Here is a 27,651-nt window from a genome sequence, read left to right as displayed (position 1 = left end):
ACAGGATTGAGAATTTAAATCTTTTTCTGGGTGCTTAGTCTTTCTTAACGGTAATACTGTTGTCATAATTTGTATCAGCATAAATTAGGTATCTGTAAAATAGCCATTAAATACTAGTTCTCAAGTATATTTAATGTACATATAAATCCTATGTTAAAAGTGAAAAGAAATATACAGCATAGTCCTAGGATTTCTAGATTGTTGACCATCAAAAAGTAAACCACCCTCTTTTAAGACTTAACAGAACTTTAAAAAAAATTGCTTCAACATATGAATTTAAGACTTTACTTTATTCAGCAAAATCATTTATTTACACAATGGGGAATGCTGGTTTGATTTCATCAATGAAATAAAAACAAGTTGAACAGAGACAATACTGAACTGTATGTATATGTTGTATCAGAGCTGACCAACTGTTTCCTTACCTGTGTCAGGAGCATCAAGAGTAACAGTACCACGAGGACACTGGTTAACAATACACCACAAAGGTCCGGCAACACCCTGGGCGCTTCCGATGCAATTACCAACTTTTTCTTTTTTTATAAATATATAAAAAAACAAAAAGTCAGCAAAACCAGCATTATGATGTAGTAAACAGAGTATAACGGTGAAGTCAGTGGGTCAGTAAAAACCTTATCAGACCATCCATAGTTTACAAAGTGATCTGCTCTTCTTCAGATCACTAATACAGAATCCAACAGGTGAAAAAATATCGCTTTGTGGAAGATAACAATGATCTGATAAGGATTTGACTTAATGGACATTAAAGGGGTGGAGGGAAAAAAAAGGAATTGCAGAGCATAGCCCCTATTAGAACAAGCTAACTTTCCAGATTTTCCAAATTAAAAAAAAAAGAAAACAAACAAAAAAAAAACCACTTCAACATGAAGCTACCATACAAAGTTTTTCCATTTTTCTTTGTAAAAAGTTCAGAGTTTGCAATTTAATCCTGGGTTTTTAATGAGAAGGACAGTTTTGGCCTGGACTTCCCCTTGCCCAAGATAATTTTTTGTTCTTCTTTTTGTTGACGCTGTCGCTCTTGTTCTAGTTTCATCCTTTCCTCATGAATCTTTCTTTGTTCTTCAACAATTCTCAACTGTTCTTCAGCCTGAAAGGTAAAAGTAAAAAACTAGAATTTCATGTCTTCTATTAGTAATATTCCAGAAATTGGGTGACAAATTCATCAACAGGAGCACACAAAAGTGTATGTTTAAAAAATCTTGCCTAAGATCACATAGAAAGTATCAGGAAAAAATACCTAGGAATTAGAAAAGAACTCCTTATTAATTATTCCAACATTTTCTGATTTTTTTAATGAAAAATATATGAACAAATTGTAGGAAAGCACTTGAACATTTTGAAAATGAAAAGAAGTTTCTACAAATCATGTCGAGATCAGTATACATTTTTGTCCTATTACCTATTTTTATTTTATCTACACCCTCGATGCACCAGATTAACAAACTGTCAAATACGAATCAAGGCATGAACTTTTCAGAGTATGTTATTACCAATGACTATAACTCAATTTATAATTAGAAAGGCATACAAAAATTATAGACAAAAATCCCCAACAGAACTACATTATATTGTCAATATACAACCATGAAATAGTAAGTTTTTTTCTGGAGAGAAAAATGAGACCTTTTGACCTGGCTAACTATAAAACGCCATCTAATTTCAAATAGATACCAATCAAATTCCTGCAATGCCTCTGACTCCTTCACAACTCCTTCAGTCTCAAGCAACGGACTTCCTTCCTGTGCTCTCTACAGAGGACTCCCCTCTGCACCAAGAAAATCAGGTCATTCTCACGAGCTCCGTCCTCATCAAGTTGCTCCCTCTCCCCAAAGATTCCATGTCCACTCCCGTAATCCTCAACCAGCTGTAGCTTTATTCCTCTCCCAGGGGACATTAGGAAGTGTGTGGTTGGTTGTCATAATGGGCGTGTGTGTTGTGTGTATAGTGTGTGTGTGCGCATGCGTGCATGTGTGCCGTGTGCGCCATGTGTGCCACGTGTCTCTTGTGCTGTGTGTCCATGTGTGTGCCGTGTTGTGTGTGCATGTGTGTCGTGTGAGTGCATGCCGGGTGTGTGTAGTGTGTTGTGTGTGTGTCGTCTGTGTCATGTGTCTCATGTGTGTGGCGTGTGCACGTGTGCGTGTGCATCGTGTGTGGTGTGTGTGTGCGTGGCGTGTGTGTGTGTGTGTGTGTGTGTGTGCGCGCCGTGTGTGTGGGTGGCCCTCCTTGCACCCAGTGGGCAGAGAACAGGCCACCAGACGTCCTACAAGGCACAGGACAGCCCCCCTCCCCGACAACAAAGAATTATCTAACTCCAAAGATGAACAGTGCCAAGGTTTAGGAAACCTGCTCTAACTCTTGACTTTTAAATCTCAGCTATCATCACTGAGTTGTCCTTCCCCCCCGCCGCATCTGACCCTGATCTTAAAATACACACTGCATCCTTCGAATGCCTTATTTCCATTCAAAGTCAAATTTTAAAAATTCACTGCTTACATCTCCATTATTCTACTGAAATTGTTTTTTAGATGGTCAAAAACTAACAATAAGTTTAGTGGCCTTTCCCTTTACTCATTCTTCTGTTCACTTGAACTTGTCTTTTAAAAATTTTCTCTCCTCCCATAAATGAAACACTAAGCTTCAAAAGGCTAAGGTCCTCCATGGATAGGTTTTTCTTTTCAGGAATACTAGAAGTCAATGTGACTGAATTATAGGCTTTACAGCAGAAGATGGAAAAGGTAACAAGTTCTAGTATTCAACTTAATAAAACGTTTAAATTTTATCTTGTAGGTAAAAAAAAACAAACCAACTTTTAAATACATAAGTCACACCAGAAAGAGGTTTGTTTTACTTTAAGATGGAGGCCGGTGGGGTGGGGAGCAAGTAAGGGGAAGGATCATGACCCTAAAAGGTGGAAGACAGTGGGCCAAATCTACTGTTACCAAGTACGGTCAGAGGTGAGGAAGACCCAAGACTGAAGGAGTGGGAATTAGGTGGGCAGGCAAGATGGGCAAGTGGATTTTCACAAACTTCTGTATCTTTATATTCTCATAAGGTGGAAACCCAACAGAGAGCTGAAGTACCTCTCCCATACCTTTCTCCTAAGCTACATTTCCAGCTGGCTGAGGAACATCCAACTGGGAAACCTCTTCAATACCTTCAAAACTCCACATGTTCAAGATTTAAATTCTTCAAGCCTAACCCTAAAATGAACCAGCCCTTTCTGGCCTCCCTCCTGCCACACATCTAGTATGGCTTATTTCCTTCCCCTCCTCCCTCTTCCCTCGACACAACCAAACAGCCCTCAGGTTTGTCAATTCCCCCCTTATATCCTCTCTTCCTTTATATTCTCTCCCCTAGAGCTCTGTCCCTTCCCTCTGCCACCGTGCCAGTTCAGGGTCCCAGATCTCTCGCAGACCTAAAATGGTCTTGTTTCTAGTCTCTGCCCTTCAATCCACCCTACACAATGCTGCTGGCTTCACCTTTCCTGAGCACTGTGCTCTCCTGCCCTCAGACTTCCAATGATTTTCACTGTGCACAGACATGGCCTAACTTCCTAGATTAGCATACTATTTGTGACTTTCCATATCCTTTCTATCTGCCCTCCACCAGCTCAGCTCATGCCATTCTTTCCTAGGACAATCCTACCTGTGTGTCAAAGTCCATTGCAAATCACCATTCTCTTGTTTAGACTTTCAATGATAATTACAAGAGAAACAATCATCTGCTTCTGATCACCGTTAGTAAATTCATATGCAAATTCATCCCACATTTGGGGTAAGAGCATGGCACATGCAACTGAATCAAGACTTAATAAAGACTCTTAGGGGGCACGCTTGTGCTTTGGAAACTCTTTCCAGGATAAACACCACAGACTCGCTTTTCCGTAAGGTTCTAACTCAGCCCCTAGGAAAGCAGATTAGAAAGAAGCTTAGGGACTAACGGGTTTGAACATCACAACTTCAACCCATTTGAGAAATTTATGAAAACTACTTTGGCACTATCCACCCCAAACTACATTTCGCAGTACTTTTATATCCAGCAATTTAATTTTCTAGATTTTATACTATAAACATACTTGCATACATGCAAAATTGAACAAGTTTATTGCAACGTGGTTTGTAAAAGACTAGAAAAACCCAAATATTCATCAATATGGACTATTAAATATATTATGGAAAGTATATTTTAAAAAATACTGTGTGGCTGTTAAATCTTGAGTCATGTGATCATATTACCTAATCAAAAAATTAAACAAGATTTAAAAAGTAACTTCCTTCACAGACAGAAAATACTATTTCTACTGCACTGAAATTATCTTTAGATTTGAGTGAAGAGAAAGAAAAGGTTCAGTTTCATTGAAGTCTACAAATACAGGAGACAAAAGCATATGTGTGTGTGTGTGTGTGTGTGTGTGTGTGTGTGTGTACAGAGGGAGAGCTGTAATTAACCAGGAGTGATAGCTAACAGTGTTATCCCCAGTGCTAAGCACATAGTGCCTATTACAAGTACCTGACAATGGAATGGTTTTAAAAAATGAAACCAAGCAGGCCCTTCCCGTCTTTATGTATAAATATTTGTATTTTGTTCTATTACAGCTTTAAACTAAGCATATTCAATTACACCTTGGCAAAGAAAAAAAAAAGATGATGGATTTTCACTAAACTTATCATGGTAATCATATGTTAAATCTTTATGCTATACAGTGCTGTTATGTCAATTACATCTCAATAAAACTGCAGAAATAACAAAAAAAGACATTTTCAAATAAAAAGAATGATACAGATACAAGTGCATTTACTTTATGTAAAACAACATGTATCCTAAAATGTGGCCTGTAATAAGTTTTCAACAATTCTAACACATCAGGGGAGGACTCCCTATTTGTAAAACTAACACTCATAAGGCTTTTGTAAAACAAAGAAGAATTTTATGACATGCATAGTTGGTCTTTAAGTTTCAGTACTTCAATAATCCTGGGAAAATCTTATTTTTTTGACCCTTACTATATATAAAAAGAATGGCTCTAATAACAATGACAATAACCATGAAATTATGACAGGGTAATTATGAGATGAAATAAGATAATTATGAGAGAACACACTGTAAAGTGCAATACTTTAAAATGCTGGAAATTATCTTTTAAACCAAACAAAAAATATTTGAGAGCCTAAGTACAGTGACCAGAGAAGGAAAACAATTATTTTAGCTCTAAAGTAAGAAAACTGGGGCTTCCCTGGTGGTGCAATGGTTAAGAATCCCCCTGCCAATGAAGGGGACACGGGTTTGAGCCCTGGTCCGGGAAGATCCTACATGCCACGGAGCAACTAAGCCCGTGAGCCACAACTACTGAAGCCCGCGCGCCTAGGGCCCGTGCTCCGCAACAAGAGAAGCCACAGCAATGAGAAGCCCATGGACCGCAACAAAGAGGAGCCCCCGCTCGCCGCAACTAGAGAAAGCCCGCGCGCAGCAACAAAGACCCAATGCAGCCAAAAATAAATAAATAAATAAGAAAATAAGAAAACTATGTTGAACTGAAAGTTACAAAAACTTTTTCAACTGGAAGTTAATGAATGTCTTGATAAACTGCTAAATCTTGACAATAAAAGTAAATTTTATATATTAAAAAAAAGCAGGCTATGGGCTTCCCTGGTGGCGTAGTGGTTGGGAGTCCGCCTGCCATGCAGGGGACGCGGGTTCGTGCCCTGGTCCGGGAGGATCCCACGTGCCGCGGAGCGGCTGGGCCCGTGAGCTGTGGCCGCTGAGCCTGTGCTCCGCGGCAGGTGAGGCCGCAGCAGTGAGAGGCCCGTGTACCGCACAAGAAAAGAAAAAAAAAAACAGGCTAGTTGAGAAAAACCAAACCTGTCTCTCATTTTAATACAGTGGCTTTCAAGTGATGAAAAACTGCCTATCCATCTGTAAGTGTGATATGACTCTACACCTTACTTGCTAGGTATTCTTCTAAAGTCTTGCCTCCCACCTCCCTCTGCAATTAACTGACTGAAAGGCTGCTTTGTTCCTGATGGTCCCATCTGCTGGCACATATACACTGTTCCTCTCCCCTCGCTTCAAATGTATGCAAAAGAAAGCATTATTCCAAATGGGGGAGGGTATGCACATTCGTACTGATACAGGTGAACAACACTAAGTTCTCCTACAAGACTGACGTGGTGGACATCAGGGAGCCAAAGAGAAAGGTAACACACCCACCATACTAGAGCCATTACAGTGCGGCAGTGCTTTCCAGCCACGACACCCAGGACCCTGTTTGGTCTCAAAAAGGCTTTCAACCCTGCACCCCATGCAAAAAGAATGACTGCTGAGATGAAATACACAAGAGCAAAACATACCATTACAGTAGAAGGGTCTACTTAACCCCCTTCCCAGTATCTTGTCTTCCCCTCCCACTTTACCTAGAGGTCCTACTGCAAAAATCTAAAGATAGAAATATTTATCAGGAGTGATTACTGGGATGATGGGAAGAACTTAAAAAATCTTACAATTAGGAATCATGCCCCTACTGGGAAATGTGAATTTCTGCATTTTAAACTCCCAAAACATACCTCCTGTTTCACTCTGCCATTCTGCAATTTTGTTTCTTTAATGCACCCTCCCCTCCATAAAAACTATAATGTATGTCCCCTTTTAGATAAACAATGAGTAAAAAAAATTATAAAAAGAAAGTTAATGTAATTAGTTTTGACCCTTAGCGAACTATTATGATGTTATTCATGTACAAGGTTTAAAAAAGAAAATAACAAAGAAGGACTGAAAAAAGCAATTCCCTCTTTTCCTCCAGGGGCCATGGCAATTTAGTTATTCTGAGAGTTACCTCCTTAGGATATATACTAACTATCATTACGGGATATCATTAGCTACTCATCTAAAGAGAAATCATACCACCACACTCCTTCTAGCCCCCTTTTACTTAAAGTAAAAATAATTGCTTCAAGAAGGAACTGACTGATAGTTGAGCTTGGTTTGAAAAGAAACATTGGGTACAAAACTCACTGCCTTCCAGACCTCTGGAGAGAGTGCTCTGTGTTACTGCCAAAAGAGAAATCTGATACCTTCAGGATTTTACCATTCACGTCCTATAAACATAACAAAAAAACTGTACTCTTCTAGATGTGGTTCTTTAATATTCTGTAGCCTAAATTCTGTTCTTTTACTCAGTTCTTTTGTTTGTCTTATTCAGCATTCATTCCTTTTTGTGAAAGCTCTCCTTCAATGCCTGGTGATCCTTGGCTCTTAGCACGATTACATCAGGTCTTCCCTGGTTCCCACAATAGACTTTTACCTTCCTTCCTTTTTCTTCTTCTCCCTCCCTTTGTACAGCCTTATCACTCACCAAGTTCAACTATTCTCATTACTGTTTCTACTCCCACCTGATCAAGTGCCCATCTTTTTCACTGACCTCAGTGGCTTTCTCGTTTCTAGTCTCCATCCTTCACACCACCCCACACGACAGCAATACATTAATGTCCAGAAAGTTTTTAAAAAATCGTTGCCAAGAATACATGAACATCATTAAATCAACCTTCTACCTTATCAACTGGGAACAAGCCTTTCAGTGATTTAAAATCCTTACCTAATTTGCCCACTCTTTCAAATTAAAATATTTAATTGACATTTACATTTGATGGCATACCATATTTTCCTATCTCTTAAAATGTATAAATATGTCATTATGAGCCATCCTAAGTACTGTGCTGTTTCAACTTACATAATACACTCACTCTAGCATAAATGCCCCATTCTCTTCCCAACTATGTTAGTTTCCTGTAGCCACTGTAACAAATTACCACAAACTGGATAGCTTAAAACAGCAGAAGTTTATTCTGAAGGCAAGAAGTCCAAAATCAGTATCACTGCAACAAAACCAAGGTGCTGATATTCCAGAGCCACATTCCTTCGGCCAGTACCTTCCTATCTCTGTTCTGACTTCACATCACCTTTTCCTATGTTAGTGGAGTCTGAAAGCCTTTCATCATTAGGTCTTCTCTCCCTTTCAGTCCATGTTGGCAGTGTTTCTGCTGATATAACATCCTCAAAAACACTGTGAGTCTCCCATGTATATCAGGCCACTAGACAACAGGCTCTTCCACAGGTCTTTTCTGGATAATCTCATCTAATCCTGGCTTTTGCTAAAATGGCTGAGGTAACCTATGAGTCACAGGCATAAACTCTTCAGCATTAGCAAAAGGATGCCCAATCATACCCTCAGCCTTCTTTCCAGAACAAGTTTTTCTAATAGTGAATCTAATTTTAGCATCTTTTGCAATCTAAATAGGCTAAATATTTCCCCAAACATCAAGCTCTCATTTATTTTACTTCTTGGTTCTTTCCTCAATTACTCTCCTCTTGCATTTTACATAAATATTCAGAAGAAACCAGATTGCACTTTACTTAGAAATATCTTCAGCTGTACATGAACTTCATCGCTTAGGTAAGTTCTCCCTTTCACACAACTGTAGGTCACAGTTCAGTTGGGTTTTCTTCCACCATACAACAAGGAATTCCTTCCCTCCAGTGTGCATAACACGCTTTCATTTTCTTTCTAACCCTAACCACAAGTGCCTTTTTAAAAAAGGGATTTCTTTATTTTTGGCTGTGTTGGGTCTTAGTAGCAGCACCCGGGCTCCTCTCTAGTTGTGGCGCATGGGCTCCAGACTGCGTGGGCTCTGTAGTTGCGGCACGCAGGCTCTCTAGTTGCTGCGAGTGGGCTTAGCTGCCCTGCGACATGTGGATCTTAGTTAGTTACCCGACCAGGGATCAAACACGCGTCCCCTGCATTGCAAGGCGGATTCTTAACCACTGGACCACCAGGGAAGTCCCCAGAAGTGCACTTAAAGCCCATATTCCTACTAACAGTCTAGGCATTTTCTATCATGTACCTCAAAATTCTTCCAGCCTCTACCCACTGTCCAATACCAAAAACACTTGCAAATTTTTAGGTAACAAGTTATCACAAACTAGGTAGGCTCCAAACAGCACATGATTAGTCTGAGGGCCGGAAGTCCCACATCAGGATTACTGGGCCCAAATCAAGGTGTCAGCAGGGTGTGCTCCCTCTCAAGGATCTAAAGGGAGTCTGTTCCTTGCTTCTTCCAATTCCTGGTGGCTGCTAAGAGGATTCCTTGTCTTCTGACCACATCACTCCAGTCTTCAAGGCCAGGATCTTCAAATCTCTCTCTGTTCTGTCTTTGGCTTCTCCTGCCTGTGTTTCGTGGTAGAATCTCCTTCCACCTCCCTCTTATAAGGATATATGTAAAGGCATTTAGGGCACAGTAATAATCCAGGGTAAACTCCCCACCTCAAGATCCTTAACTTATTCACATCTGTGTAGACTCTTTAACTGTCATATAAGGTAACACTCGCAGGTTCTAGGGATTAGAACATGGACCTCTTTTTTGGGGGGCAGGAGACATTTTTCTGTCTACTACATGAACATTAAAAAATTCTTTCTTACATCTCCCTAAGAACTCTTTTCAGAGCTATCTCTTAATTTCAAAGTGAGATCTGGTTTACTTGAAACTTAAGTATGTGGAATATATTTCATATATAGTCAGCTTGTAAACATGGTACTATCTTTTCATCTCTCACACTGGTGAGATACCACGTGTTATATAGCACAATGAGCACGCTAAATCTCCCTAACTGGCAAGGGAAAAGAGGAAGGTTATTTCAATATTAAAGAGAGGAAATCTACTATAGACCCAGAATTTCAGGAGACAGTTTGAGGGGTTGTTTTTCCTACTGACATAACCTCCTAGAACATCTCATTCCATGGCAACACCCACCACCTTCACTTAGTCTGTTTCCTGTTCTGAATAAATAAGATTCATACACATTTCAGAATAGTATCTGGGCCCCAGACGCATCACTAAAAACTGTGTGAAGAAGAGGACTTTGAAAAATTTTAAGTACTACTTTTAACATTTTAAAGAAACTTAAAATTCTCCATCGTACTAACAACAGCCTTTCAAATGTCTGATGATAGCTGTGCAATGCCAATACTAACCCAAGAACTAGGAACCAATCTGCCAAAAAACCAAATCAAGCTAATCCACTTTTGGATTAATTTTTGTTTGATTTTATAAATCAAATACGTATGTTCGCTAATATTTTCTTGCCTCCTTATGGACAGATAAAATCAAGTATCTTGATAAACAACTTGGAACTAAAATGAGCAAAAACTACTCTTGGTCTAGACCACTTAACATGTATCATATATGAGAGTCCGTATGGCTTAGCTAATCTGTTCCTTATTACAGACATTACTGGGAGCAATCTTTGAAGTTTTGTCACGAGGGCTTACTTAAAAGTTAGTCTAAGTGTGGCTTAAATTTACTTTATTTACTAGTTATTCTTAAGTGATCATAATGGTGATACACATTACTTGTAAAAAAAAAAAGTAGAAACTGGAGAAAAGTATAAAATTACTTATAGGCTTACCAATTAGAGATAACTATTCTCAGTACTTTGGCATATTTTTCTATTAAATGTACAAATATACATTTCAAATTAGGAAAATCATACTTCCCCTGTATTATCAGATGCTTTTTGACTACAGAAAAATCCACTGTATGTATGTGTTATAATTTATCTAAAAACCTGGGCAATTTTCACTATTGAAATAAGGGGAAAACATTTTTGTGTGTGAATTGATTTGTACTGGATTCAGTTTCCATTAGGTAAGTTCTTAGGCGCAGAATTAAAATTTAAGGTTCCTGGTATATACTGATTTATTGTTATTTTCTAAAACGGTCACATCCAGAATAGTGCACTATATAAAGGGTCTCTTTATACCATATTCTTGCCAACACTTGGTACTAACCGGGAAAAAAAGGTCTTTTCAAATTTGGTATATAGTATTAGAGAAAAAGGAAAAGAGAGGGGGCATTTCTTTGCTTTCCCATTAAGGCTGGGATTTATTTTCAGGAATTTACTACAGCTACTTTTCATTTTACTTGTGTGAAGTTACCTCTCGAAGTAGTCCCCCCCCCCCCTTCAGGAAGTTGGTCTCCTTTATTGATTTACAAGAGATCACTGTGTTATTCTTTCATGGTTATAGACAAGAAATCTCCCCCAGGGTACACTCTTTTCCAACCTGTCTAATCTGCTTTCAAAACCTGAACTTCTGACTACACATGAAGTGGGTTTACTACAACTACTACTGCTTATCCCAAGAGATCCCATACATTCTTGCTTTTTTTCTAATTGTACTTCCCTAAAGGTCTTTGCCCTACTTCATTTCCTCACCCTCTTGTCCTCACCCGAAATTCAATTTCTAACTGTCCATCAAGGTCCAGAGCAGTGGTATCTCTTCCAGGAAGGTTCCCAGGGCAATTATGTCAGTTACCTCATGTAACTCATACCACTTACCAAATAGTTCCATATCATTAGCTGACTTTTCTTGGAGTTGTCCTTGTCTCCACAATTAATACACTAAAGCCTTTAAGAGAACTTAACATTTTGGCTACTTTTATCTCCAAATTGCTTTTTATTCATATGTCTATTATTTTAACAAGACTTTAAATATAGTCTATGTAGTATTTCCTAGTGTAAATACTAGGAAACGTGTATAAAGATTAAAGAACTGTGCTCAAAATTGAGAGGAAGGGGAAAGGACGATAAAAATGAGAGAAACTGCAATAGTGTGCCTTGCATGTTTATACAGTAACATTTTCTTGTCTCTTCCTACACAAAGGGTACTCTACTTTCCCTGCAAGGACATGGCCACCAATAGAACCAAATAAAAATTAATTCTCTCCAACAGGAACAATAATTTTTTATGCTTCCAACATTACTGAAAACAAGAAGCAAATTAGTTATGTCCAGATTTTTACCGATTTTCCTCAAATTCAAGCTGCTTCTTCCCTAAGATACCCTTTCGCTGAAGTTTTATTGATAACATGCAGTCAGAGCAGCGTCACTGCAGTCTAACGATACGAAGTCAAACTCAGGGGTTCTAGAGCAGTGCTACTCTAAGGATGGCCCACGGGCCGACGACAGCGCACACTAACTGACCCACAATAAGACATGCAGAAGCCAAGAATAAGCATTAGAAACTTCTATAGCAATTTGACCTCATTATTCTAATAATTCATCTTAACTGTATTTTGCAAAAGTAGAGGTCTGAGATAAACTGGGATTAAAAGACAAAGACAAAACCTGAGCAACTTTACCACCACTTGAAAAGCACTGCTTTAGGATATGCTTTGCTAATCTCCTATTTTTATGGTTCATTTGGGTAAACAAAGAAGGCTATTAGAGGAACATAAGGAGGCCAAGCTGTCCCCAGGCACTCAGACAGCTACCCCAGGGTCAGAAGGGATCAAGACCTTGGCAGGGTATACCAAGTTTAGAACCTTTGCTCTAGAAGTCACAATCTGGCCTTTCAGGACATCCGCAAACTGAACTCCCTATACAGTCCCTTACACCACGTTCTAAGAGGAGTTCTATCCCACGTACTGGGTAATTTTGCTTCAATGTTTCTAGCACCAACTATACTGTTCATCTCTCCTGCAAATACCCATGGCCTTACAAACAAGACTGTATCTACCTTTCAAAGCTCAGCCTTCAAAACTACAATGAAGATGCACACTTCCCCTCTTACTTTCTCTCGCACTTGCACTGAGATTTTCTCCTTATGTGGAATCACTAAAAGAAAAAAGCGTTATCACATATGTATTAGTCAGCAATGTATTGATACATCTTATTATGACTTCTCACCCACCTCATATTCATGGTGCTTCTTCCACCTAAGCAGATTTTAAGGCCTTTTCATTGGTAAAGCACGAGTAGGTCTTCCCCTTTCCTTGTGGCTTTCACAGTAACCAGGACAGTGATATTAAGAATCCCTTGTGTCGTTTTCAGTAAGTTGTTTAGGGTATTTCTAGTTTGGCTCTTATCTGGGGCAGATTATCTTTTAAAAGATCATACTCTAGAACCAACTGCTGGTGGTTTTAACTTTCACATTCTTATTCACTATAAAACAATTATTTACAGTCCTCCTTCACCAACCCCCCAGTGGGATTCACTGTTAATTACTTAGATCCTCCCAGATCTTTTTCTGTGCCTTTATAAACACAGTCACAGAATTTGTTTTTTCTGAATCGCTTAACTGGAGCTTCCACCTTGCCTTCCTCCCCCAGTCAAGAGTGTGACTTAGCAGCAAACGTCTTCCTATGGCTGCATTATTCTCAACACATTTCTAACTAGACAAAACTTGTCTAAAACCAAGAGTCCCTCTAGGGTCATGTCTTCATTCTTGGGCAGTACATACCACTAATCCTCATTCATTCTAAGTAAATTTCCCTCTATCTCTGATTTATATTCTTACTTTGAAGTAGAATTCCTATATGCCATCTTCATAAGGAATAGAAAATTTTCCCTTATAATGTCTGACTATCCTTCTTCATTTTTTGATTTATTTATATCCATAGTCCTTTAATTCTAGCTTTCTTTTACATCATACTGAGAATGCTTCAAAATATATTCATACTCTTGGGCTTCCCTGGTGGCGCAGTGGTTGAGAATCTGCCTGCTAATGCAGGGGACACGGGTTCGAGCCCTGGTCTGGGAAGATCCCACATGCCACGGAGCAACTAGGCCCGTGAGCCACAACTACTGAGCCTGCGTGTCTGGAGCCTGTGCTCCGCAACAAGAGAGGTTGCGACAGTGAGAGGCCCGCGCACTGCGATGAAGAGTAGCCCCCGCTTGCCACAACTAGAGAAAGCCCTCGCACAGAAACGAAGACCCAACACAGCCAAGAATAAATAAATAAACAAATGTGGGGTTTAAAAATATATATATAATATATATTCATACTCTTAATTGGGAAAACGCTACTACACCAAAAACTGTATCTATTTTTAAATTCTATTTTAAATGTTAGCATATGCTACAAACAAACAAATAGAAGTACTAAAATACAGAATGGGAAAGAAAAATAGAAGCGATATGTATTCATTTTTCTATTTAAAAAATTTACTTCAATATTCTTATACTGACTTCTTTATTAAAATGTAAAAATTGTATATCCTTTTACACCTGTATCTCATATTGTAATTCTTTAAGTCTCTGTGTTCCTTGTTAGATTATAAACATGAAATATGAAAAAAATTTATTCATCTGGTACACTTAGTATCAAATATATACTCTCTACTTATTCTGTCTAGTAATTGGTAACAAAGCAACTAATGCCAAGTGAAACGCTGCGTATTAGTAGGCTTAATTAAGAACTTAACCTTCAAGTTTTTGTTTTTGTCTTTTTAGGTACAGAAGAAATTAGGGATGGGGATAGTACAATTTCCCCTAGGAAAGCTGTTTTAAACCACTGTGAATTTTGGAAATTTCTCCAGATTAATCAGAATTTCTGGCTTGCCCCAAACAGATTCCTCTAGAAGACAGTAGCTAAAATCTAGTCAACTATTCCTACTGTTCCCTCAAATCCCTTAAAATAGTCCCGAGAACTCTAAAATGTTTTTCATGAATGCTTCATACATACCAGTTTGGCTTGTGCTTCTGCAATTTTTCGGTTATTCTCTTCTAGTATTCGCTCTAGCTCCTCACGTTTTGCACGTTCTTCCTCCTAAAGGGGAGGACATGTTAAGATGTTAGAAAAATAAATTTTTTTTTGTTGATAAAATATTCACTAATCTTCCTCTGAATTATTTCGATCTGACTAAACAGGGTAGCTTTATAGCTACCTTCTGTCTGACAAATGATAAACTGTGCAGCCACTAAAATTTGTTTCTAGTACTAAATTTAAATCATCCCTCCCAGTCCAAACAGCAACCAACTAAACCCTCCCTAATGACAGTTTCCTGGCAATTATTACTAATACTTTAATATCACACAAATCAACAAGGACAACTACAAAACTGGATAGTATTTACCAAATTAAAAAAATAATATATAAAATATAAATAAAGTGAATATTTGTCTCACCAATTATGTATACCTACGTATTCTTTACCTATACTCCTTTAATCAGCATTAAAAGTTGAATATTTACTGTCTTGTCCAGTGTCCTGCAGAGTGTGCTCCTCGGCTGCCATACGCGCCAGCTTCCTCTTTAAAATGATTTGTACTGTTAGCTTGGCAATACCTGCATCAGCAGCTCAACCATTTATAAAGAAACAACATACAAGGAAGGCTGAGCTGAGGAATGCAGATGTTTATGGTAAGAAGGAACAAAAAATGTAATTCATCATTCCTAAGGCAAACAATTAATAAGAAAAATACATTTACTGTTAGTGAAAAATACAAATGGTAATCCATACTTCATGGAACTAAGGGCTTCTTCCATGGGGAGAATGGACTTAACATTCAGATGTTGACAATTTCTAAAGGCAGCTTATCTTGTCATCTACAATCTGAACTGAAATTCAGGAATCCAGGGGGTACATGGTCAGGAAATAAAATTCTGTAATTTATTTTTTCTTGGAGAACTTCATGAGATTTTATAATGCAAGCTATATGAAGATTGCTTGATGGTTTGGGCAGTGTTGAGATCACAGCATACATATTCAAATGATTTTAATATTTGGAAAGACTGTCAGAGGGTTGTGTCCGTGTAAAAAAAAATTGTTAATATGAAACAAAAAGCAAATGAAGAGAAAAAAATCTTCCTATGATTAATAACTCGCTACAAGACAGCACCATTACTCCAAAAGTATCTTCATTATTAAAGGCACTAACAAAAATTTCATATACTCAATGGCACAGAGTTTGGGATATCCACCAAATATAGACATGTATATCTAGACAGCACAAGGGAAAATGCATTTGAAAAACTAAGCTTACTGGGAAACAAGAGATTTAATAAGATGTCAACTTGTCCACAATAATGCCAAGATTAAAAATGACAATGAGTCACATATTTTGAGTCAAACGTTGAAGTTCAAGAAAATATAACCACGGGATTTCCTATGGCACACACCAATGGAATTCACAGTCACTATGCAAACTATGTTGAGGGACACTCAGTGCTCTAAGGTAATTTGCCTTGAGTGTTCCAGTGACTTTCAACAAGTTTTAGGATCCTGGAGTAATCAGTGCAAATAAGCCATAAAGCTTCAGTAGCAAATTACTGTCTCACAGAAAGACATTTTCAACTTCTGCTCCAGCTGCTGATAAAACAAATCATGTGTTTAGCTTGACTCCAGACAAGGACAACCTGTTCCTTCATAACTCTCTAGAGAAAAAAAGGAGTTGTTAGTAGATACTAAAAAAGTGGACGAATAATCTGGACATTTTTCCTAAAAAGATCTTTGAAACACATTAGGAAAATGGAGGGCCTTATGATCAGAATGCTAGAATTAGTCCGTTGTGTTGAGGCAGGATTTGGGGTAGGGGGGTGAGGGATAAAAGAAGGAAAAAAAGAAGAGCAAGAAAACCTACTTATCAAAAGCAGGTGCTATCACTCAATGTTAGGCCCTGCTCTTTTTAATCTGACTGAAGGCAAAAAGCCTCTCACAGTCTAGGCAATAAGAGAGATAAACAGAAAAGAAGAACACGTAACCACAGGTGGATTTTTAACCTTTTCCCTTTACCACTCCCTGTCTCCCCCCACCCTCCCAAAAAAAGAATGTAAGTCCTGCAGCCATGGCAAAAGTTTCAAACACTTCTCAAATATGTAAGCCAGCTCCATTAAATCAAAAAGTCTCCTTGGATAGTTTTGTGAAAATAGCTTTTAAATAACGGTCAGCACGTGTGAATAGGCTAAAAGATTAACTTTCGCAGCAACGGTAGTTTAGGTGAGAAAGGAATTGTCTGCATTCCATCTCTTTCTGAACTGCGCAGCAGGCACGCCCGACACTGAAAGTTTTGCCATGGACTGTCTCTACTTTCCAAACGACCGAGCGTTACCTCTCTGGCTTTTTGCGCTGCAAGCTCAGCTTGTCTCTGTCGCTCGAGTTCTTCGAGCAACTGCTTTTCCATGATGCGCTTGGCCTCCTCGACCCTTCGGAGCACTTCTCGCTCAATCTCGTCCTTCCTTTTCTCCAATTCTTCCTCCACCCTTTTTGCCACCAATTCTTCCACTCTTCGTGCCGTTTCTTCCTCGATGAGTTTTTCTTCTATTTCCTGCTGCCGACTAGCAAACAAAGTGGGGAAAGGACTTAGATAATGTAAGAAATAAACCTAAGAATTGAAATAGAACTAGTTGTGAGTCTGTAAAACACTGAGTCTGCTTACATATTTCTAAGATTTTACAACTCATTTTCATGTAACATTCAAGGAAATGATAGATACCAAAAGATTAAGTGATACAGAAATTCAAATAAATATAAAATCATGTTTTTTTCTTTTGTCACTTTCTAAAGTAAATACACAAAGACTAGTATATACAAACAGCTTATTAATGCAGTAGTTTTAGGAACTGTACAGTGAATCTGAAACAGGAAATCTACTTTCGTTACCAGCTTCATAAGGAAAAGACAAGCTATTAAATATATAATTTGCTCATCTGTCAATCCATTCAGTCTAAGGGTTGAGCTACAGACAAGTCAGGAGAAACTATTATGTAGCAAGCAGTTCAGACCAGCTAAATTCATTCTCCCCTCCCCCACCCCAAGCAAGATCAGAATAAAGACAGACTCAAAGAGATTCAGACTGCTAAAGCAACATACTGTGGTTTTTAGCAAAACTACAGACAAACTTATTCAGGTTCTAAACTTTTGCCCTTTACTGCACCTTTTCTTTCGTTAACTGACTTTCAATTCAAAGCTCTTCTAGATATGGGAAAGTGGATGAAATATATTAGTATCACTTCTAAAAAGTTCAACGAAGCATGAGATCGTTTAATTATTTTAACCCCAGTTAGGTATTATAAATGAACTTATTCACTCAAAATGAAATTCTGTGCTGAAGATATTGACATTTATCAAGGCACTATGGTGGAAACCTTGCACATTTTATACCAATGATCTCCAATATGATAGCCACTAGCCAGGTGTGTCTGGTTTGAACTGAAGATCAGTAAGAAGAAAAGATATATAAGATCTCAAGTATTTTTATTTGATTACATGTTAAAATGACAGTATTTTGAGACAGACTGGGAATATATTAAAATTAATTTCACTAGTTCCTTTTTAATGTGGCTCACACTGTATTTCTCTTGAACAGCATTACTTGAGACAATAATTTGTGCTGGAATGAATGCAGAGACTGAAAGTATACCTAAATCCTAAGAGGTCAATCTATTAATGCTGCATATTTCTCACAATCCACAAAATTAAACAAAATCTGTAACCCTTCTATCTTTTGATGACTCATACATATGTATGAGTCATTCAATTTATCTGTTTAGTAAAGGCTTTACAGTTTCTAAGTGACCTTTAACTACCCAATCCACTTCAACCCAACTCTACTTTGGGGGGTGATTCAATTCCCATGAAGTGCTTTCATTCTCAACTCCTGTTATTTATTCACAGTGTTACCATACTGACACCAATGTATCTAATATTCTGATTCATATCTGTTTCTGCATTTATAATCCCTACATACTTCTGTCAGGGAGATAGTAACTACTTGAGAAGTCATAATTTCTGTTAGGTTCTAGATATCTGCAATAACCATTCTTGTTTCTTAAATATCTCCTCCCCAACGCTAAATTATTGGTGATTTTCACTGGGGGAAAAATCCCCCACAAAAGCCTAACATGTACTCTCTATCTATACTCCTTTTCCTTTTTTAACTTTGAACAAAATATAGTATTAGGGTAGTTTCAATAAGCCTTTAGCTATAGCAGCTTAGTAAAAGAGAAGAGATATCCACCCCAACGCTAGAATGGCCAGGAATACCTAAAAGAAATCGGGCAGCGATTTCAACGGAAATTAAACTACATTCCAAACATAAAAATATTGTTTCTCTACTTCATCCAAAGAGAAAGACAGAAATATGAAATGAAACAAGCAAGCTAACAACTGCTGAACCTGGATGACAGCTGTATGAGGATTAATACCCTATTTTGCTGAATTGGAAAGCTTTCATGACACGAAGTTTCAGAAGCGTACACACCCCGCCCCACGCTTTCTTCTGTTAGTTGGTTCTTATAAAATTAGTAAATGTAGCAACGTCTACAAAGAAACCTCATTTTAAAATTTCAAAAATGGTACAACTCTTAAAGCAGAACGCTGTAAACCAAGTTCCAGTTAAAACTTTCCACACAAAGTAAAAGATGAGGGAAAAGAACTGGATAAGGCTTTGGGTTTGTTTATCAGTAGAAAAGCTGCCTAATTAACTCAGGAATTTGGTAAAGGTGGAAGAACCCTGACACATGCTCAGGGTTTCTGTCAGGCAAACAGTCCCTAAAGGACAGCAATATGGCACAATGGCCAGTGGGACCACACCTCCACAGATCTGGTCAGCAAGGAGAAAAGAGCTCAAACCAATCCAGTTCCTTACTTACAGCAGGAGCCAGATCAGCATGCTGTCAGCTCCCTGTGTCTCTGCTCCCACTGATGGACACCAAACCAGAGAGGCCAGGTGACAGGCCGTACAGGGTGACAAGCAATGTAGCAATAGGTGGCTGCTGCTAAGGAGTCCGTTCTAAGTACAGCTCAGCAGTTTTCCAGCCTAAAGGGGAGGGCAAGCGGAACCTCCCAAGCTCAACTGAAACCCAGAGGATGAGAAACGGCCTAGTGGAGTTTCTTACAAGGCTGCTCATCCCCCTTTGTTCCTGAAGGCACCACGCACACCCCCAGGACTGTAATTAAGCCTTGCTGCTGCGCCCTACACAAGGAGACAGGCAAGGTCAGGGCACCAGAGCAGAGCTGTTCCCCTACAAGCATGATCAAGGATATAATTTTTGCTGTCGCTGTTATTTTCGGTAAGGTTAAAATTGCTACTTCAGCACTCAGAAAAAAATTTAAATCAATTTTTAGATCCAGTGCTGAAAAAGTTAAGAGCCGGATATTGCTTTAATCCCCTTCCCCCCACACACCTGGATCCAGAAAACCAAGGGCACAAGAACAACAGAATTAAGCACTTGAGAGATACGACAAGTCTTTATTGAACAACCTACTATGCACTAGATGCTGTGCTAGAAACCTGAACCCCACTAATACCTACTAATAGAGCCTATACTTCTGCGACTCTGTTCTACAGCTAAATATAAGTATTAACATACATGATAAGTAAAAATTCTCCGCACGTCTCAGCAATCTCTGTATTCCTGTGTTTTTCTTCATTTGTCTTGTCTTTTCCCACAAAAGCACAAACATATAAGGTATAGAATTGAATGAAACTTAGTACAACATAGCCTTCCTCTACCAGTTAGCCGAAGGAGGGTGGGAGGGATAGGTGGCTCTTAAAATTTTTAAAAGTTCATTCTTACTGATGACAAACTTATTATCATAATCAATGATAAGGCAGCAACTGGGCTAACTTTCCTAAGAAGCCCTGAAACTTTCTCAGAAAAGAACAAAAACCCAACAACCCATTTTTGCCATTAGTAACTTAGGAAAGACCCTTCACCTAAAATGACTGCCTAGCCATTCCTTAAAACTGTTGTCATAGGAGTTGTCACTCTCTTGATATTCTTTTCTCTCTCTAATCTTTTCCTCAGGCTCCTCTGCTGAATCCATCCCCTTGCTAAGAATCTGTGAGAGCTTCTCTGATGGTGCAGTGGTTGGGAGTCCGCCTGCCAATGCAGGGGACACAGGTTTGAGCCCTGGTCCGGGAAGATCCCACATGCTGTGGAGCAACTCAGCCTGTGCACCACATCTACTGAGCCCACGTGCCACAACTACTGAAGCCCGCGTGCCTGGAGCCCGTGCTCCGCAACGGGAGAGTCCACTGCAATGAGAAGCCTGCGTGCCACAAGGAAGAGTGGCCCCTGCTCGTCGCAACTAGAGAAAGCCCACGTGCAGCAGCGAAAAACAAACTATCTCTGACCCTGATGAAAGGGTTGAATGAAAACCTTGAAGTTTTTCAATAGATAAGAGTAGGTCCTCATTTTCTCCACACTCTCATAACACTAATCACAACCAACTTTAAAATGGCAACTATTAAAACAAACAGCAAGGGCCCGTCGTTAAATGCGAGTGTGACTTTGTACAGAGCATCGGTTAATATCACTTTTAAGTCTTTAAAATGTACAAACTCAACCCTAGTAGCGTCCTTCTAGGAACTGCTTCATAATATTAGCAAACAGTATTTACTCAGTACTGAACAGACACCAACTACTCTGCCAAAAGCTTTATACTCCACGGTATAATGTGCATCTCTGATGGCTCCTGAGGCTAAACAGGTCACTGAGAGGTGACCCTCAACCTAGGCAACTCCAAAGATAACGATCTTAAGCATGCTACTACCCTGCACTGTTTCTCCACGACAAACATTAAAGGCAAAAGGTATGCACAAAAATTTAGCTACCAAAATAATTACCTAAAAAATTGATAAAATTCTTACCAACATCAGCTTGATCTTATGCCCTAATGTTTTTGTCTCAAAGCCCTAACCTCCCTGAGGTACGTAGTTCCAATATAACGCATTTGCTCTCACAATGAGCGTTCTTCTAAGAATCACTCATATAGATCCCAGTTCACTTTAGACACTCGGATTTAGGAGGCTCTCGATATGCCATGCAATTGAACACCAAGTATATGCGACCCTAGATACCACAGGCTACAGTAAGTTACTATGCCATTAATATTATCCTGATCTGCTGCAAGTCATTTTCAGCCACTCATTTTTTCCAACAGTTTGATCACAAGAGGCATAAAGCGTCTCAAAATAATACATAGGAAAGATGATAAGGGTGCAGAGGGGGAAAGAGAGAGCAACACTGAATGACTGGGACATAAGGAGAAGGAAATCTTTTGAACTGAATTTTCAACCACAGGAATGAACTTTTCAACAGTGAGGAAGAAATTTTTTTTTTAATTTTAAGGTCTGCCTTTTACTTCATCAAGATCGTAACTTGTAAGATCACTTCTTAAAATCACCAGGTTCAATCTGCCTACATGTAAAAAAATTACATTAAATAACATTATTTACTGAGTCTCATTACATACATGCCAAGTATCACCTAAGTACTTTTAATCTTCACAATAAGAGAGACAGGTATCTCCATTTTACAGATAAGAAATCAAGCTCACAGGTAGGTAGTTTATTCAAGGCCTCAGAATTGTAAATGGCAAAACAATCTGGTTGCCAACCTTAAGGAGACTTTCTAATCGGTTAAGCCCAAGAGATTTTAATTTTGCTTTCTCTCTCCATCTCACACTGGACCTCTAGAAGGTACGCTTGACAGTGCGTGTTCTTGTGTTACCTCCTCTGCTGTCTACTACACCACACACTTGTCTCCCTTTGTCCAACTGTACACCCAGACATTCCCTAAGGTTCTTTCAGTCCCATGAATCAACTGCTCTTCTCCCTCCACTCTCTGCCTGGGCCATTCTATCTACTCTCAAGGTTTCCCCCAGGCTTCAGTCTCCCGTGTCAACCTTGGATGAACTCACTATGTCCAAAATCGAGTGCCTACATTGGAAGTGCCAAGTGCAGGTTTCTGACATTTTAACTAGTGTTTGACCCACAGCAGTTACTTAAACATTTGGTGGCTGAGATGCAACAGCCACAATATAAACATGAGAGCCAAAACAACGCTATATTTCCCCTATGTTTCACATCCAATTTTCTTTGCCCTAAATGCTTCTTAAATCTGCCCCTCTCTTCCATTCCAACAACTGCTCCCTCACTACTCCTATGTGGACTTACTGTAACTTTCTATCCTACACAGCAGTACATGCTCCATTGAAAACCAAACCTACAATTCCACGCCATTTGCCTGCTTAAAACCCTTCTGGTTTCTATGATGAAATCCAAGCTCCTTAATATGGCAAGACCCTTCCCATGATTCCCTGCCTCTATCTACCTCTCCAGCCACTCCATGACTTGAATACTTACAGAAATTCATGTTCCAGTCAATACTCACCTCTTTACTCCACCTAAGACCATACTGCACCCCTCCCTTTATTCTGGCAGGGGTGGAGGGGGCTCCCTCCCTTGGTCCACAGTATCCTCCTATGCTTAGCCTGACAGAATCCTATTTTTACCTGCCACTCACTCCTGAGGAGCACTAAGGTGTTTATCCATCCAGGATGCTTCCTTTTTACAGTCACATCACCATCACTGAATTTACCACACTGTATTATTATCTACCTACCTGTCTTCAAGCTAGATGGAGACCTTGGAGGGGTCAATCATCTTCAGAGTAACAGCTCCTAGCATAGTGTCTGGCACGTATTAAGATGCTCCATAAGTATCAGGTGAATGAACTAACCAACAGGATTTGTAAATAAACAGCTACTTCTGCCCATTCCCATGACTGCAAAACCTGGATCTTTCAATCGTCTCCTCTGCATTATTAGGCATTAGAGCGTACTAAGTAGTGCCTACTGCACAACACGCAGGGATTCAGTGGACAGGTGGCTGCTAGCTCTGCCCCCTCCTCCCTTCATAAATGCTAACGGCCATGTGCTTCCTCTATCAACTTGGGACAATATAACTGCTCTATTTTCTCATTTCGTCCCTGGATTTCTTCTCTGCTATTCGTGTGTAGCTTGCTAAATGCTTCTATCTATTCCTTGCATACCACGTTTCCTTTCACTCTTCCCAGTAAGTTTCAGCTCTCTAATGAATGGCAAGTCATTACTCTTTGGGGTACCCTTTGTTTTCACATGGAAATACTATCTCAGAATTATCTTAGCTAATTTTTTTAAATGTTCATCTGTTGACAGTTATTTGAGAGCTACATCTTCACAGTTAAGGATCTTGTTCCAGACCAAAAAAACTGGATTCTATATAATCACGGTTTCTTGTGACACAATTATTCGTACTCGGTGTTCATACTTCCCACCAATAGTTCTAAGTAAAGGAAAAATGCAAGCGTTGTGCATGTTTTAAAGAAACGCAGTGAAAGAGATCTCCAGGTACTGCTTCCTCCAGTAGTAATAGTTAGTTTTCCAGTCCCCTACCTCTTAATGATTTCCTTTCAGAAACAAGCTTTGCTGGAACATAACACAAACTACACTGCAGAAAGACTGAAAACGCCTACACAGTTCAGCACTCATAAATCTGTCTCAGGAAAATTCTATATTCAGTAACTCTCCTGCCTTATGAGCACTTTCTAAACATGCACTTAAGAACTGAGGAAGATGGCTGGTTAAACAGGGAGAGTTAGCACATCTCTCTACCTTTCAACGTGGCTTTGGGAAAGAATACCCAGCGCATCAGAGTACCAGGGTCTTGAACCAAAACACAACTCTACACTTTAAAACCAAAATTTCATTCGTTTGGAATCATTTGCACCTACTCTTAGACCAAAAGGCACTTGAGAAGTGACTCTTCTGCATATGATCAATGCAGAAGTAAAAGCGAATATTCTATCTTCTGAACAGCACGTATACACCAAAAAGGGAAACGAGTTACAGTCTTGCACCGAAGTGTGCTACGGAGACCTACAGTCCATAACTAGTAAAGAGTGAAAAGACGGAGCAGGCTTCGATTGGTTACACAGGTGAACTCAAGCGTCAAGATTCATTTACCTCACTGCACACCTAAGCTGCGCGCATTCTGTTTTTACACCTCAGAAAACAAAAAGAGCAGGCCCGAGACAGGAAAAGCGACCACGACGTCTCTACCAGCAGGAGTACACTAAAGTATAAGGACTTATATTGGGTGCGTGTACGTTTCAACCACCTGAAGCGGTTCACCTACGCTAATCCCTGTCCCGCGTTTAGGGTGCAAGGCAAGAAGGTCTTCTGCAGGGGCCCCCAAACGTCCTCCGTCCACTTTCCGGGGCCAGCCTGCTCCAACCCCACACGGAACTCCACCCTCTACTTCCGGGACGCTCCTCCTCCTCTCGCGCCAAAATGCTTGCCCTGCTCCAAGCCCTTCCAGCTCCATCCCCACTACTGCCCTTCCCAGCCAACTCGTGGGTCTGTCCTGCCCCAGGCTTTCCACAGGCCAGGGTTGCAGCCGCTCGGGGCCGGTCCCTGCGACCCCGCTAACCTCCTTCACTTCTCCCGGCCCCTCCCCCCCCAGGCACTCACATTTTTCGTTGCCGCTCGAACTCTGCTTTCTTCTCCTCCTCCTCTCGTTTCTGCTTCTCGTCCAGGCTGCTGCGCTTGCTCACCGTGCGCCCGAAGATGTCGATGCGGTCGGGCGGGGACGAGGCGCGCTCCCGGTCCCGCTCGCGCCGGGACACGGCCGTGTTGGTGGAGCGCGAGCGGGACCGCGACTCCCGCCGCCGGTTCCGTTTACTTTCCCGGGACTTGGAGCGCTTTCGCACGCGCTCCTTGTCCCGAGACCGAGACCGGGACCGGCTCCGCTTCTTGTTGTGTTTGCTGCTCTTGGTGTGTTTGGAGCGGGACGAGCTCCGGCTCCGAGACCGGCCCATCCTTCCGGGCGACGCTGGGACTAACCGCTGGCTTCGGGCCCCGCACGTGCCCGGCTGTCCTCGCCTCCGCTTCCGGAAGCGGGCTGGCAATCTTGTCGAGGCTGGGGGAAGGAGAGCTATCAGAGAGCTGACTTTCTGCCTCCCCCTGAGGCCGACGGCCGCCACGAAGGCCGCCGCCAACGACAAGGCCGCAACGCCAGGAATTGCTAAGATGGCAGCCGCGGCTGCACCGGCCGCCCCTCCCACAAGGCCCCGCGCGCAACGCGCCGTCACGCGAGCCCCGCCCCCTGACGCTCCCTGCGGAAGGCGTGGCGAGCGCTTCCGAGCGCGCTCGGCTTTTTCCGCCAGCCTCGAGCCGGCGTGCCGCGCGGGCGCGGGAGTCCTTCGCCTCCTCACCAGAGCAGTTTTGCTTTCTGGTAAGATGCTGACACCGTAAGCATGGAACTTTCCCGTTTTGGTGCGAATGAAATCGTGCCTCGGTACCAACTTCCTGACCGCATTATATCCCAGGAACTGGTTTCGTCAGGTAGGCCAAAATGGTGTCAGAGAGACCCTGGGCAGATCACTTGCCTCTCTGAGCTGAGCTCCCTCATTTGCCCAGTGGAGACACCAGACACCACGCTTTATGACGTGGTTGTGAAGCTCACAGGGTACAAAGGGGACTGAGATACATGGAAGCCAGTGCTTATGTAGGGCTTCAGCGGCCGAGTGCGAAAACTCATGCCTCCGTTTTAAATCTGAGTTCAGTAAAAGACTTAAAACTCAAGAGAGAGAAGCAGAGGAAAAACTAGCAATTTTCCTTTTGAAAAAGCAATAACCTATTAAAAATAAAAATATTTTATCTGCAACAGCGTCAAAAACTATAAAATAATTGGGAATAAAGTTTAACGAGTTACAAGATCCTGATGAGGAAATCCCTTGCCCTTTGCTGAAAGGCGGAAACAAGACCAGAAAAAAAGAAAAACCTGCCATATCTGTGGATGAGAAATCAGTACCAAAAATATGCCAATTCTTCCCAAGCCGAATCTGCAAATTAGCACAATTCCCATCAGAATTCCAGATTCTCTTGAGGATAAGTTAGAACTGATAATTTTAAATTTTGAAGGGAAGATCACATTGTTGTAAATGATGAAGAAAACCTTGAAGGGAACTCCTTGGTGGTCCAGTGGTTAGGACTCCACGCTTTCACTGCCCAGAGCCCTGGGTTTGATCCCTGATAGGGAACTAAGATCCCGCAAGCTGTGCGGTGAGGCCAAAAAAAAAAAGACCTTGAAAAAGAAGAGTGATAAACGTTTGTCCTATAAAGAATTAAACACCAAGATATTAGCACAGAAATAGGAAAAACCATCACTGGACTAATAGGACAAATCTATTCTTTTTCTTCAGATAAATTCAAGTAAAATAATGTTTAATAATGCAGAATGTACAGAATTACCTCATTATACTGGAAGTATTTCTGTCAATCTATTACATGTACACATGTATATATACATACGTACACAACATCTGTAATGAGGACCATCTAATGTTAAAGCTAGTTGTTTCTGATTAGTTGGTATATTGTTTTCCTAGAGCACCACAAACTGATGGCATAAAACAACAGAAACTTATTCACTTGCAGCTCTGGGGTCCAGCAGTCCAAAATCAATATGCGACAAGGTTGGTTCTTTTGGAGGCTCTGAGGGAGGATCTGTTCCATGCCCTTGTCGTACCTTCTGGTGGTTGCGGGTAAGCCTTGGCTTTCCTTGATGTTCTGTGGCTTCAGCCTCTGTCTTCACATGGCATTCACTGTGCATCTGTCCTCTTCTTGTATAGATACTAATTCTTTAATTAGGACCCACCCTAATCCTGTATGATCTCATCTTAATTACATCTGCAAAGACCCAATTTCCAAATGTTACATGTGCAGGTAGACATGAATTTTGGAGAGATACTATTCAATCTACTACAGCTGGATTTTTAAAATTTCTTCTTATTCTGCATGTCATGAATTCTCTATTATAAATACATAATATTTTACAAAAAGAATAAAGGGATGTGTCTTTTTAAAAGTATGGAAATGTGAGAAAGTCTACAATCTAATATAAGGGTGATGCTTTAATTTAGTGGGAAAAGAATGGTTTATTAATAAATGCTGGCATAATTAAAGACATTAAAAAATACAGTTAATTTAGATTTTTGCATCATAACAGGAAGCAAATTAAGATGGATTGAAG

The 27,651-nt window shown here is 40.3% G+C and overlaps 1 protein-coding gene across 2 annotated transcripts; it reads right to left on the bottom strand.

The window, feature by feature from the left end:
- Positions 1-271: 271 nt before the first annotated feature.
- ARGLU1 (arginine and glutamate rich 1) lies at positions 272-25,673 on the bottom strand. 2 transcript variants are annotated; one of them, XM_024754001.1, is made up of 4 exons: positions 25,089-25,673; positions 16,900-17,125; positions 14,534-14,617; positions 272-1,108 (listed from the first exon to the last, which is right to left on the bottom strand). In XM_024754001.1, the coding sequence occupies exons 1-4, from the start codon at positions 25,433-25,435 to the stop codon at positions 944-946; spliced, it is 822 nt and encodes a 273-aa protein (XP_024609769.1). In that variant the 5' UTR covers positions 25,436-25,673; the 3' UTR covers positions 272-943. The 2 variants fall into 2 exon arrangements, 1 of the variants encoding a protein (XP_024609769.1); XR_003004359.1 differs by having other exon boundaries at positions 1,044-1,108; positions 14,534-15,101.
- Between the last annotated feature and the right edge of the window lie 1,978 nt (positions 25,674-27,651).

The sequence above is a fragment of the Neophocaena asiaeorientalis genome, unplaced genomic scaffold (genome assembly GCF_003031525.2).
Source record: "Neophocaena asiaeorientalis asiaeorientalis breed wild unplaced genomic scaffold, Neophocaena_asiaeorientalis_V1.1 scaffold684, whole genome shotgun sequence".
In the NCBI taxonomy this organism is placed as follows: domain Eukaryota; kingdom Metazoa; phylum Chordata; class Mammalia; order Artiodactyla; family Phocoenidae; genus Neophocaena; species Neophocaena asiaeorientalis.
Note: the sequence above shows the minus strand (reverse complement) of the source record. Positions and strands in the feature narration are given on the sequence as shown.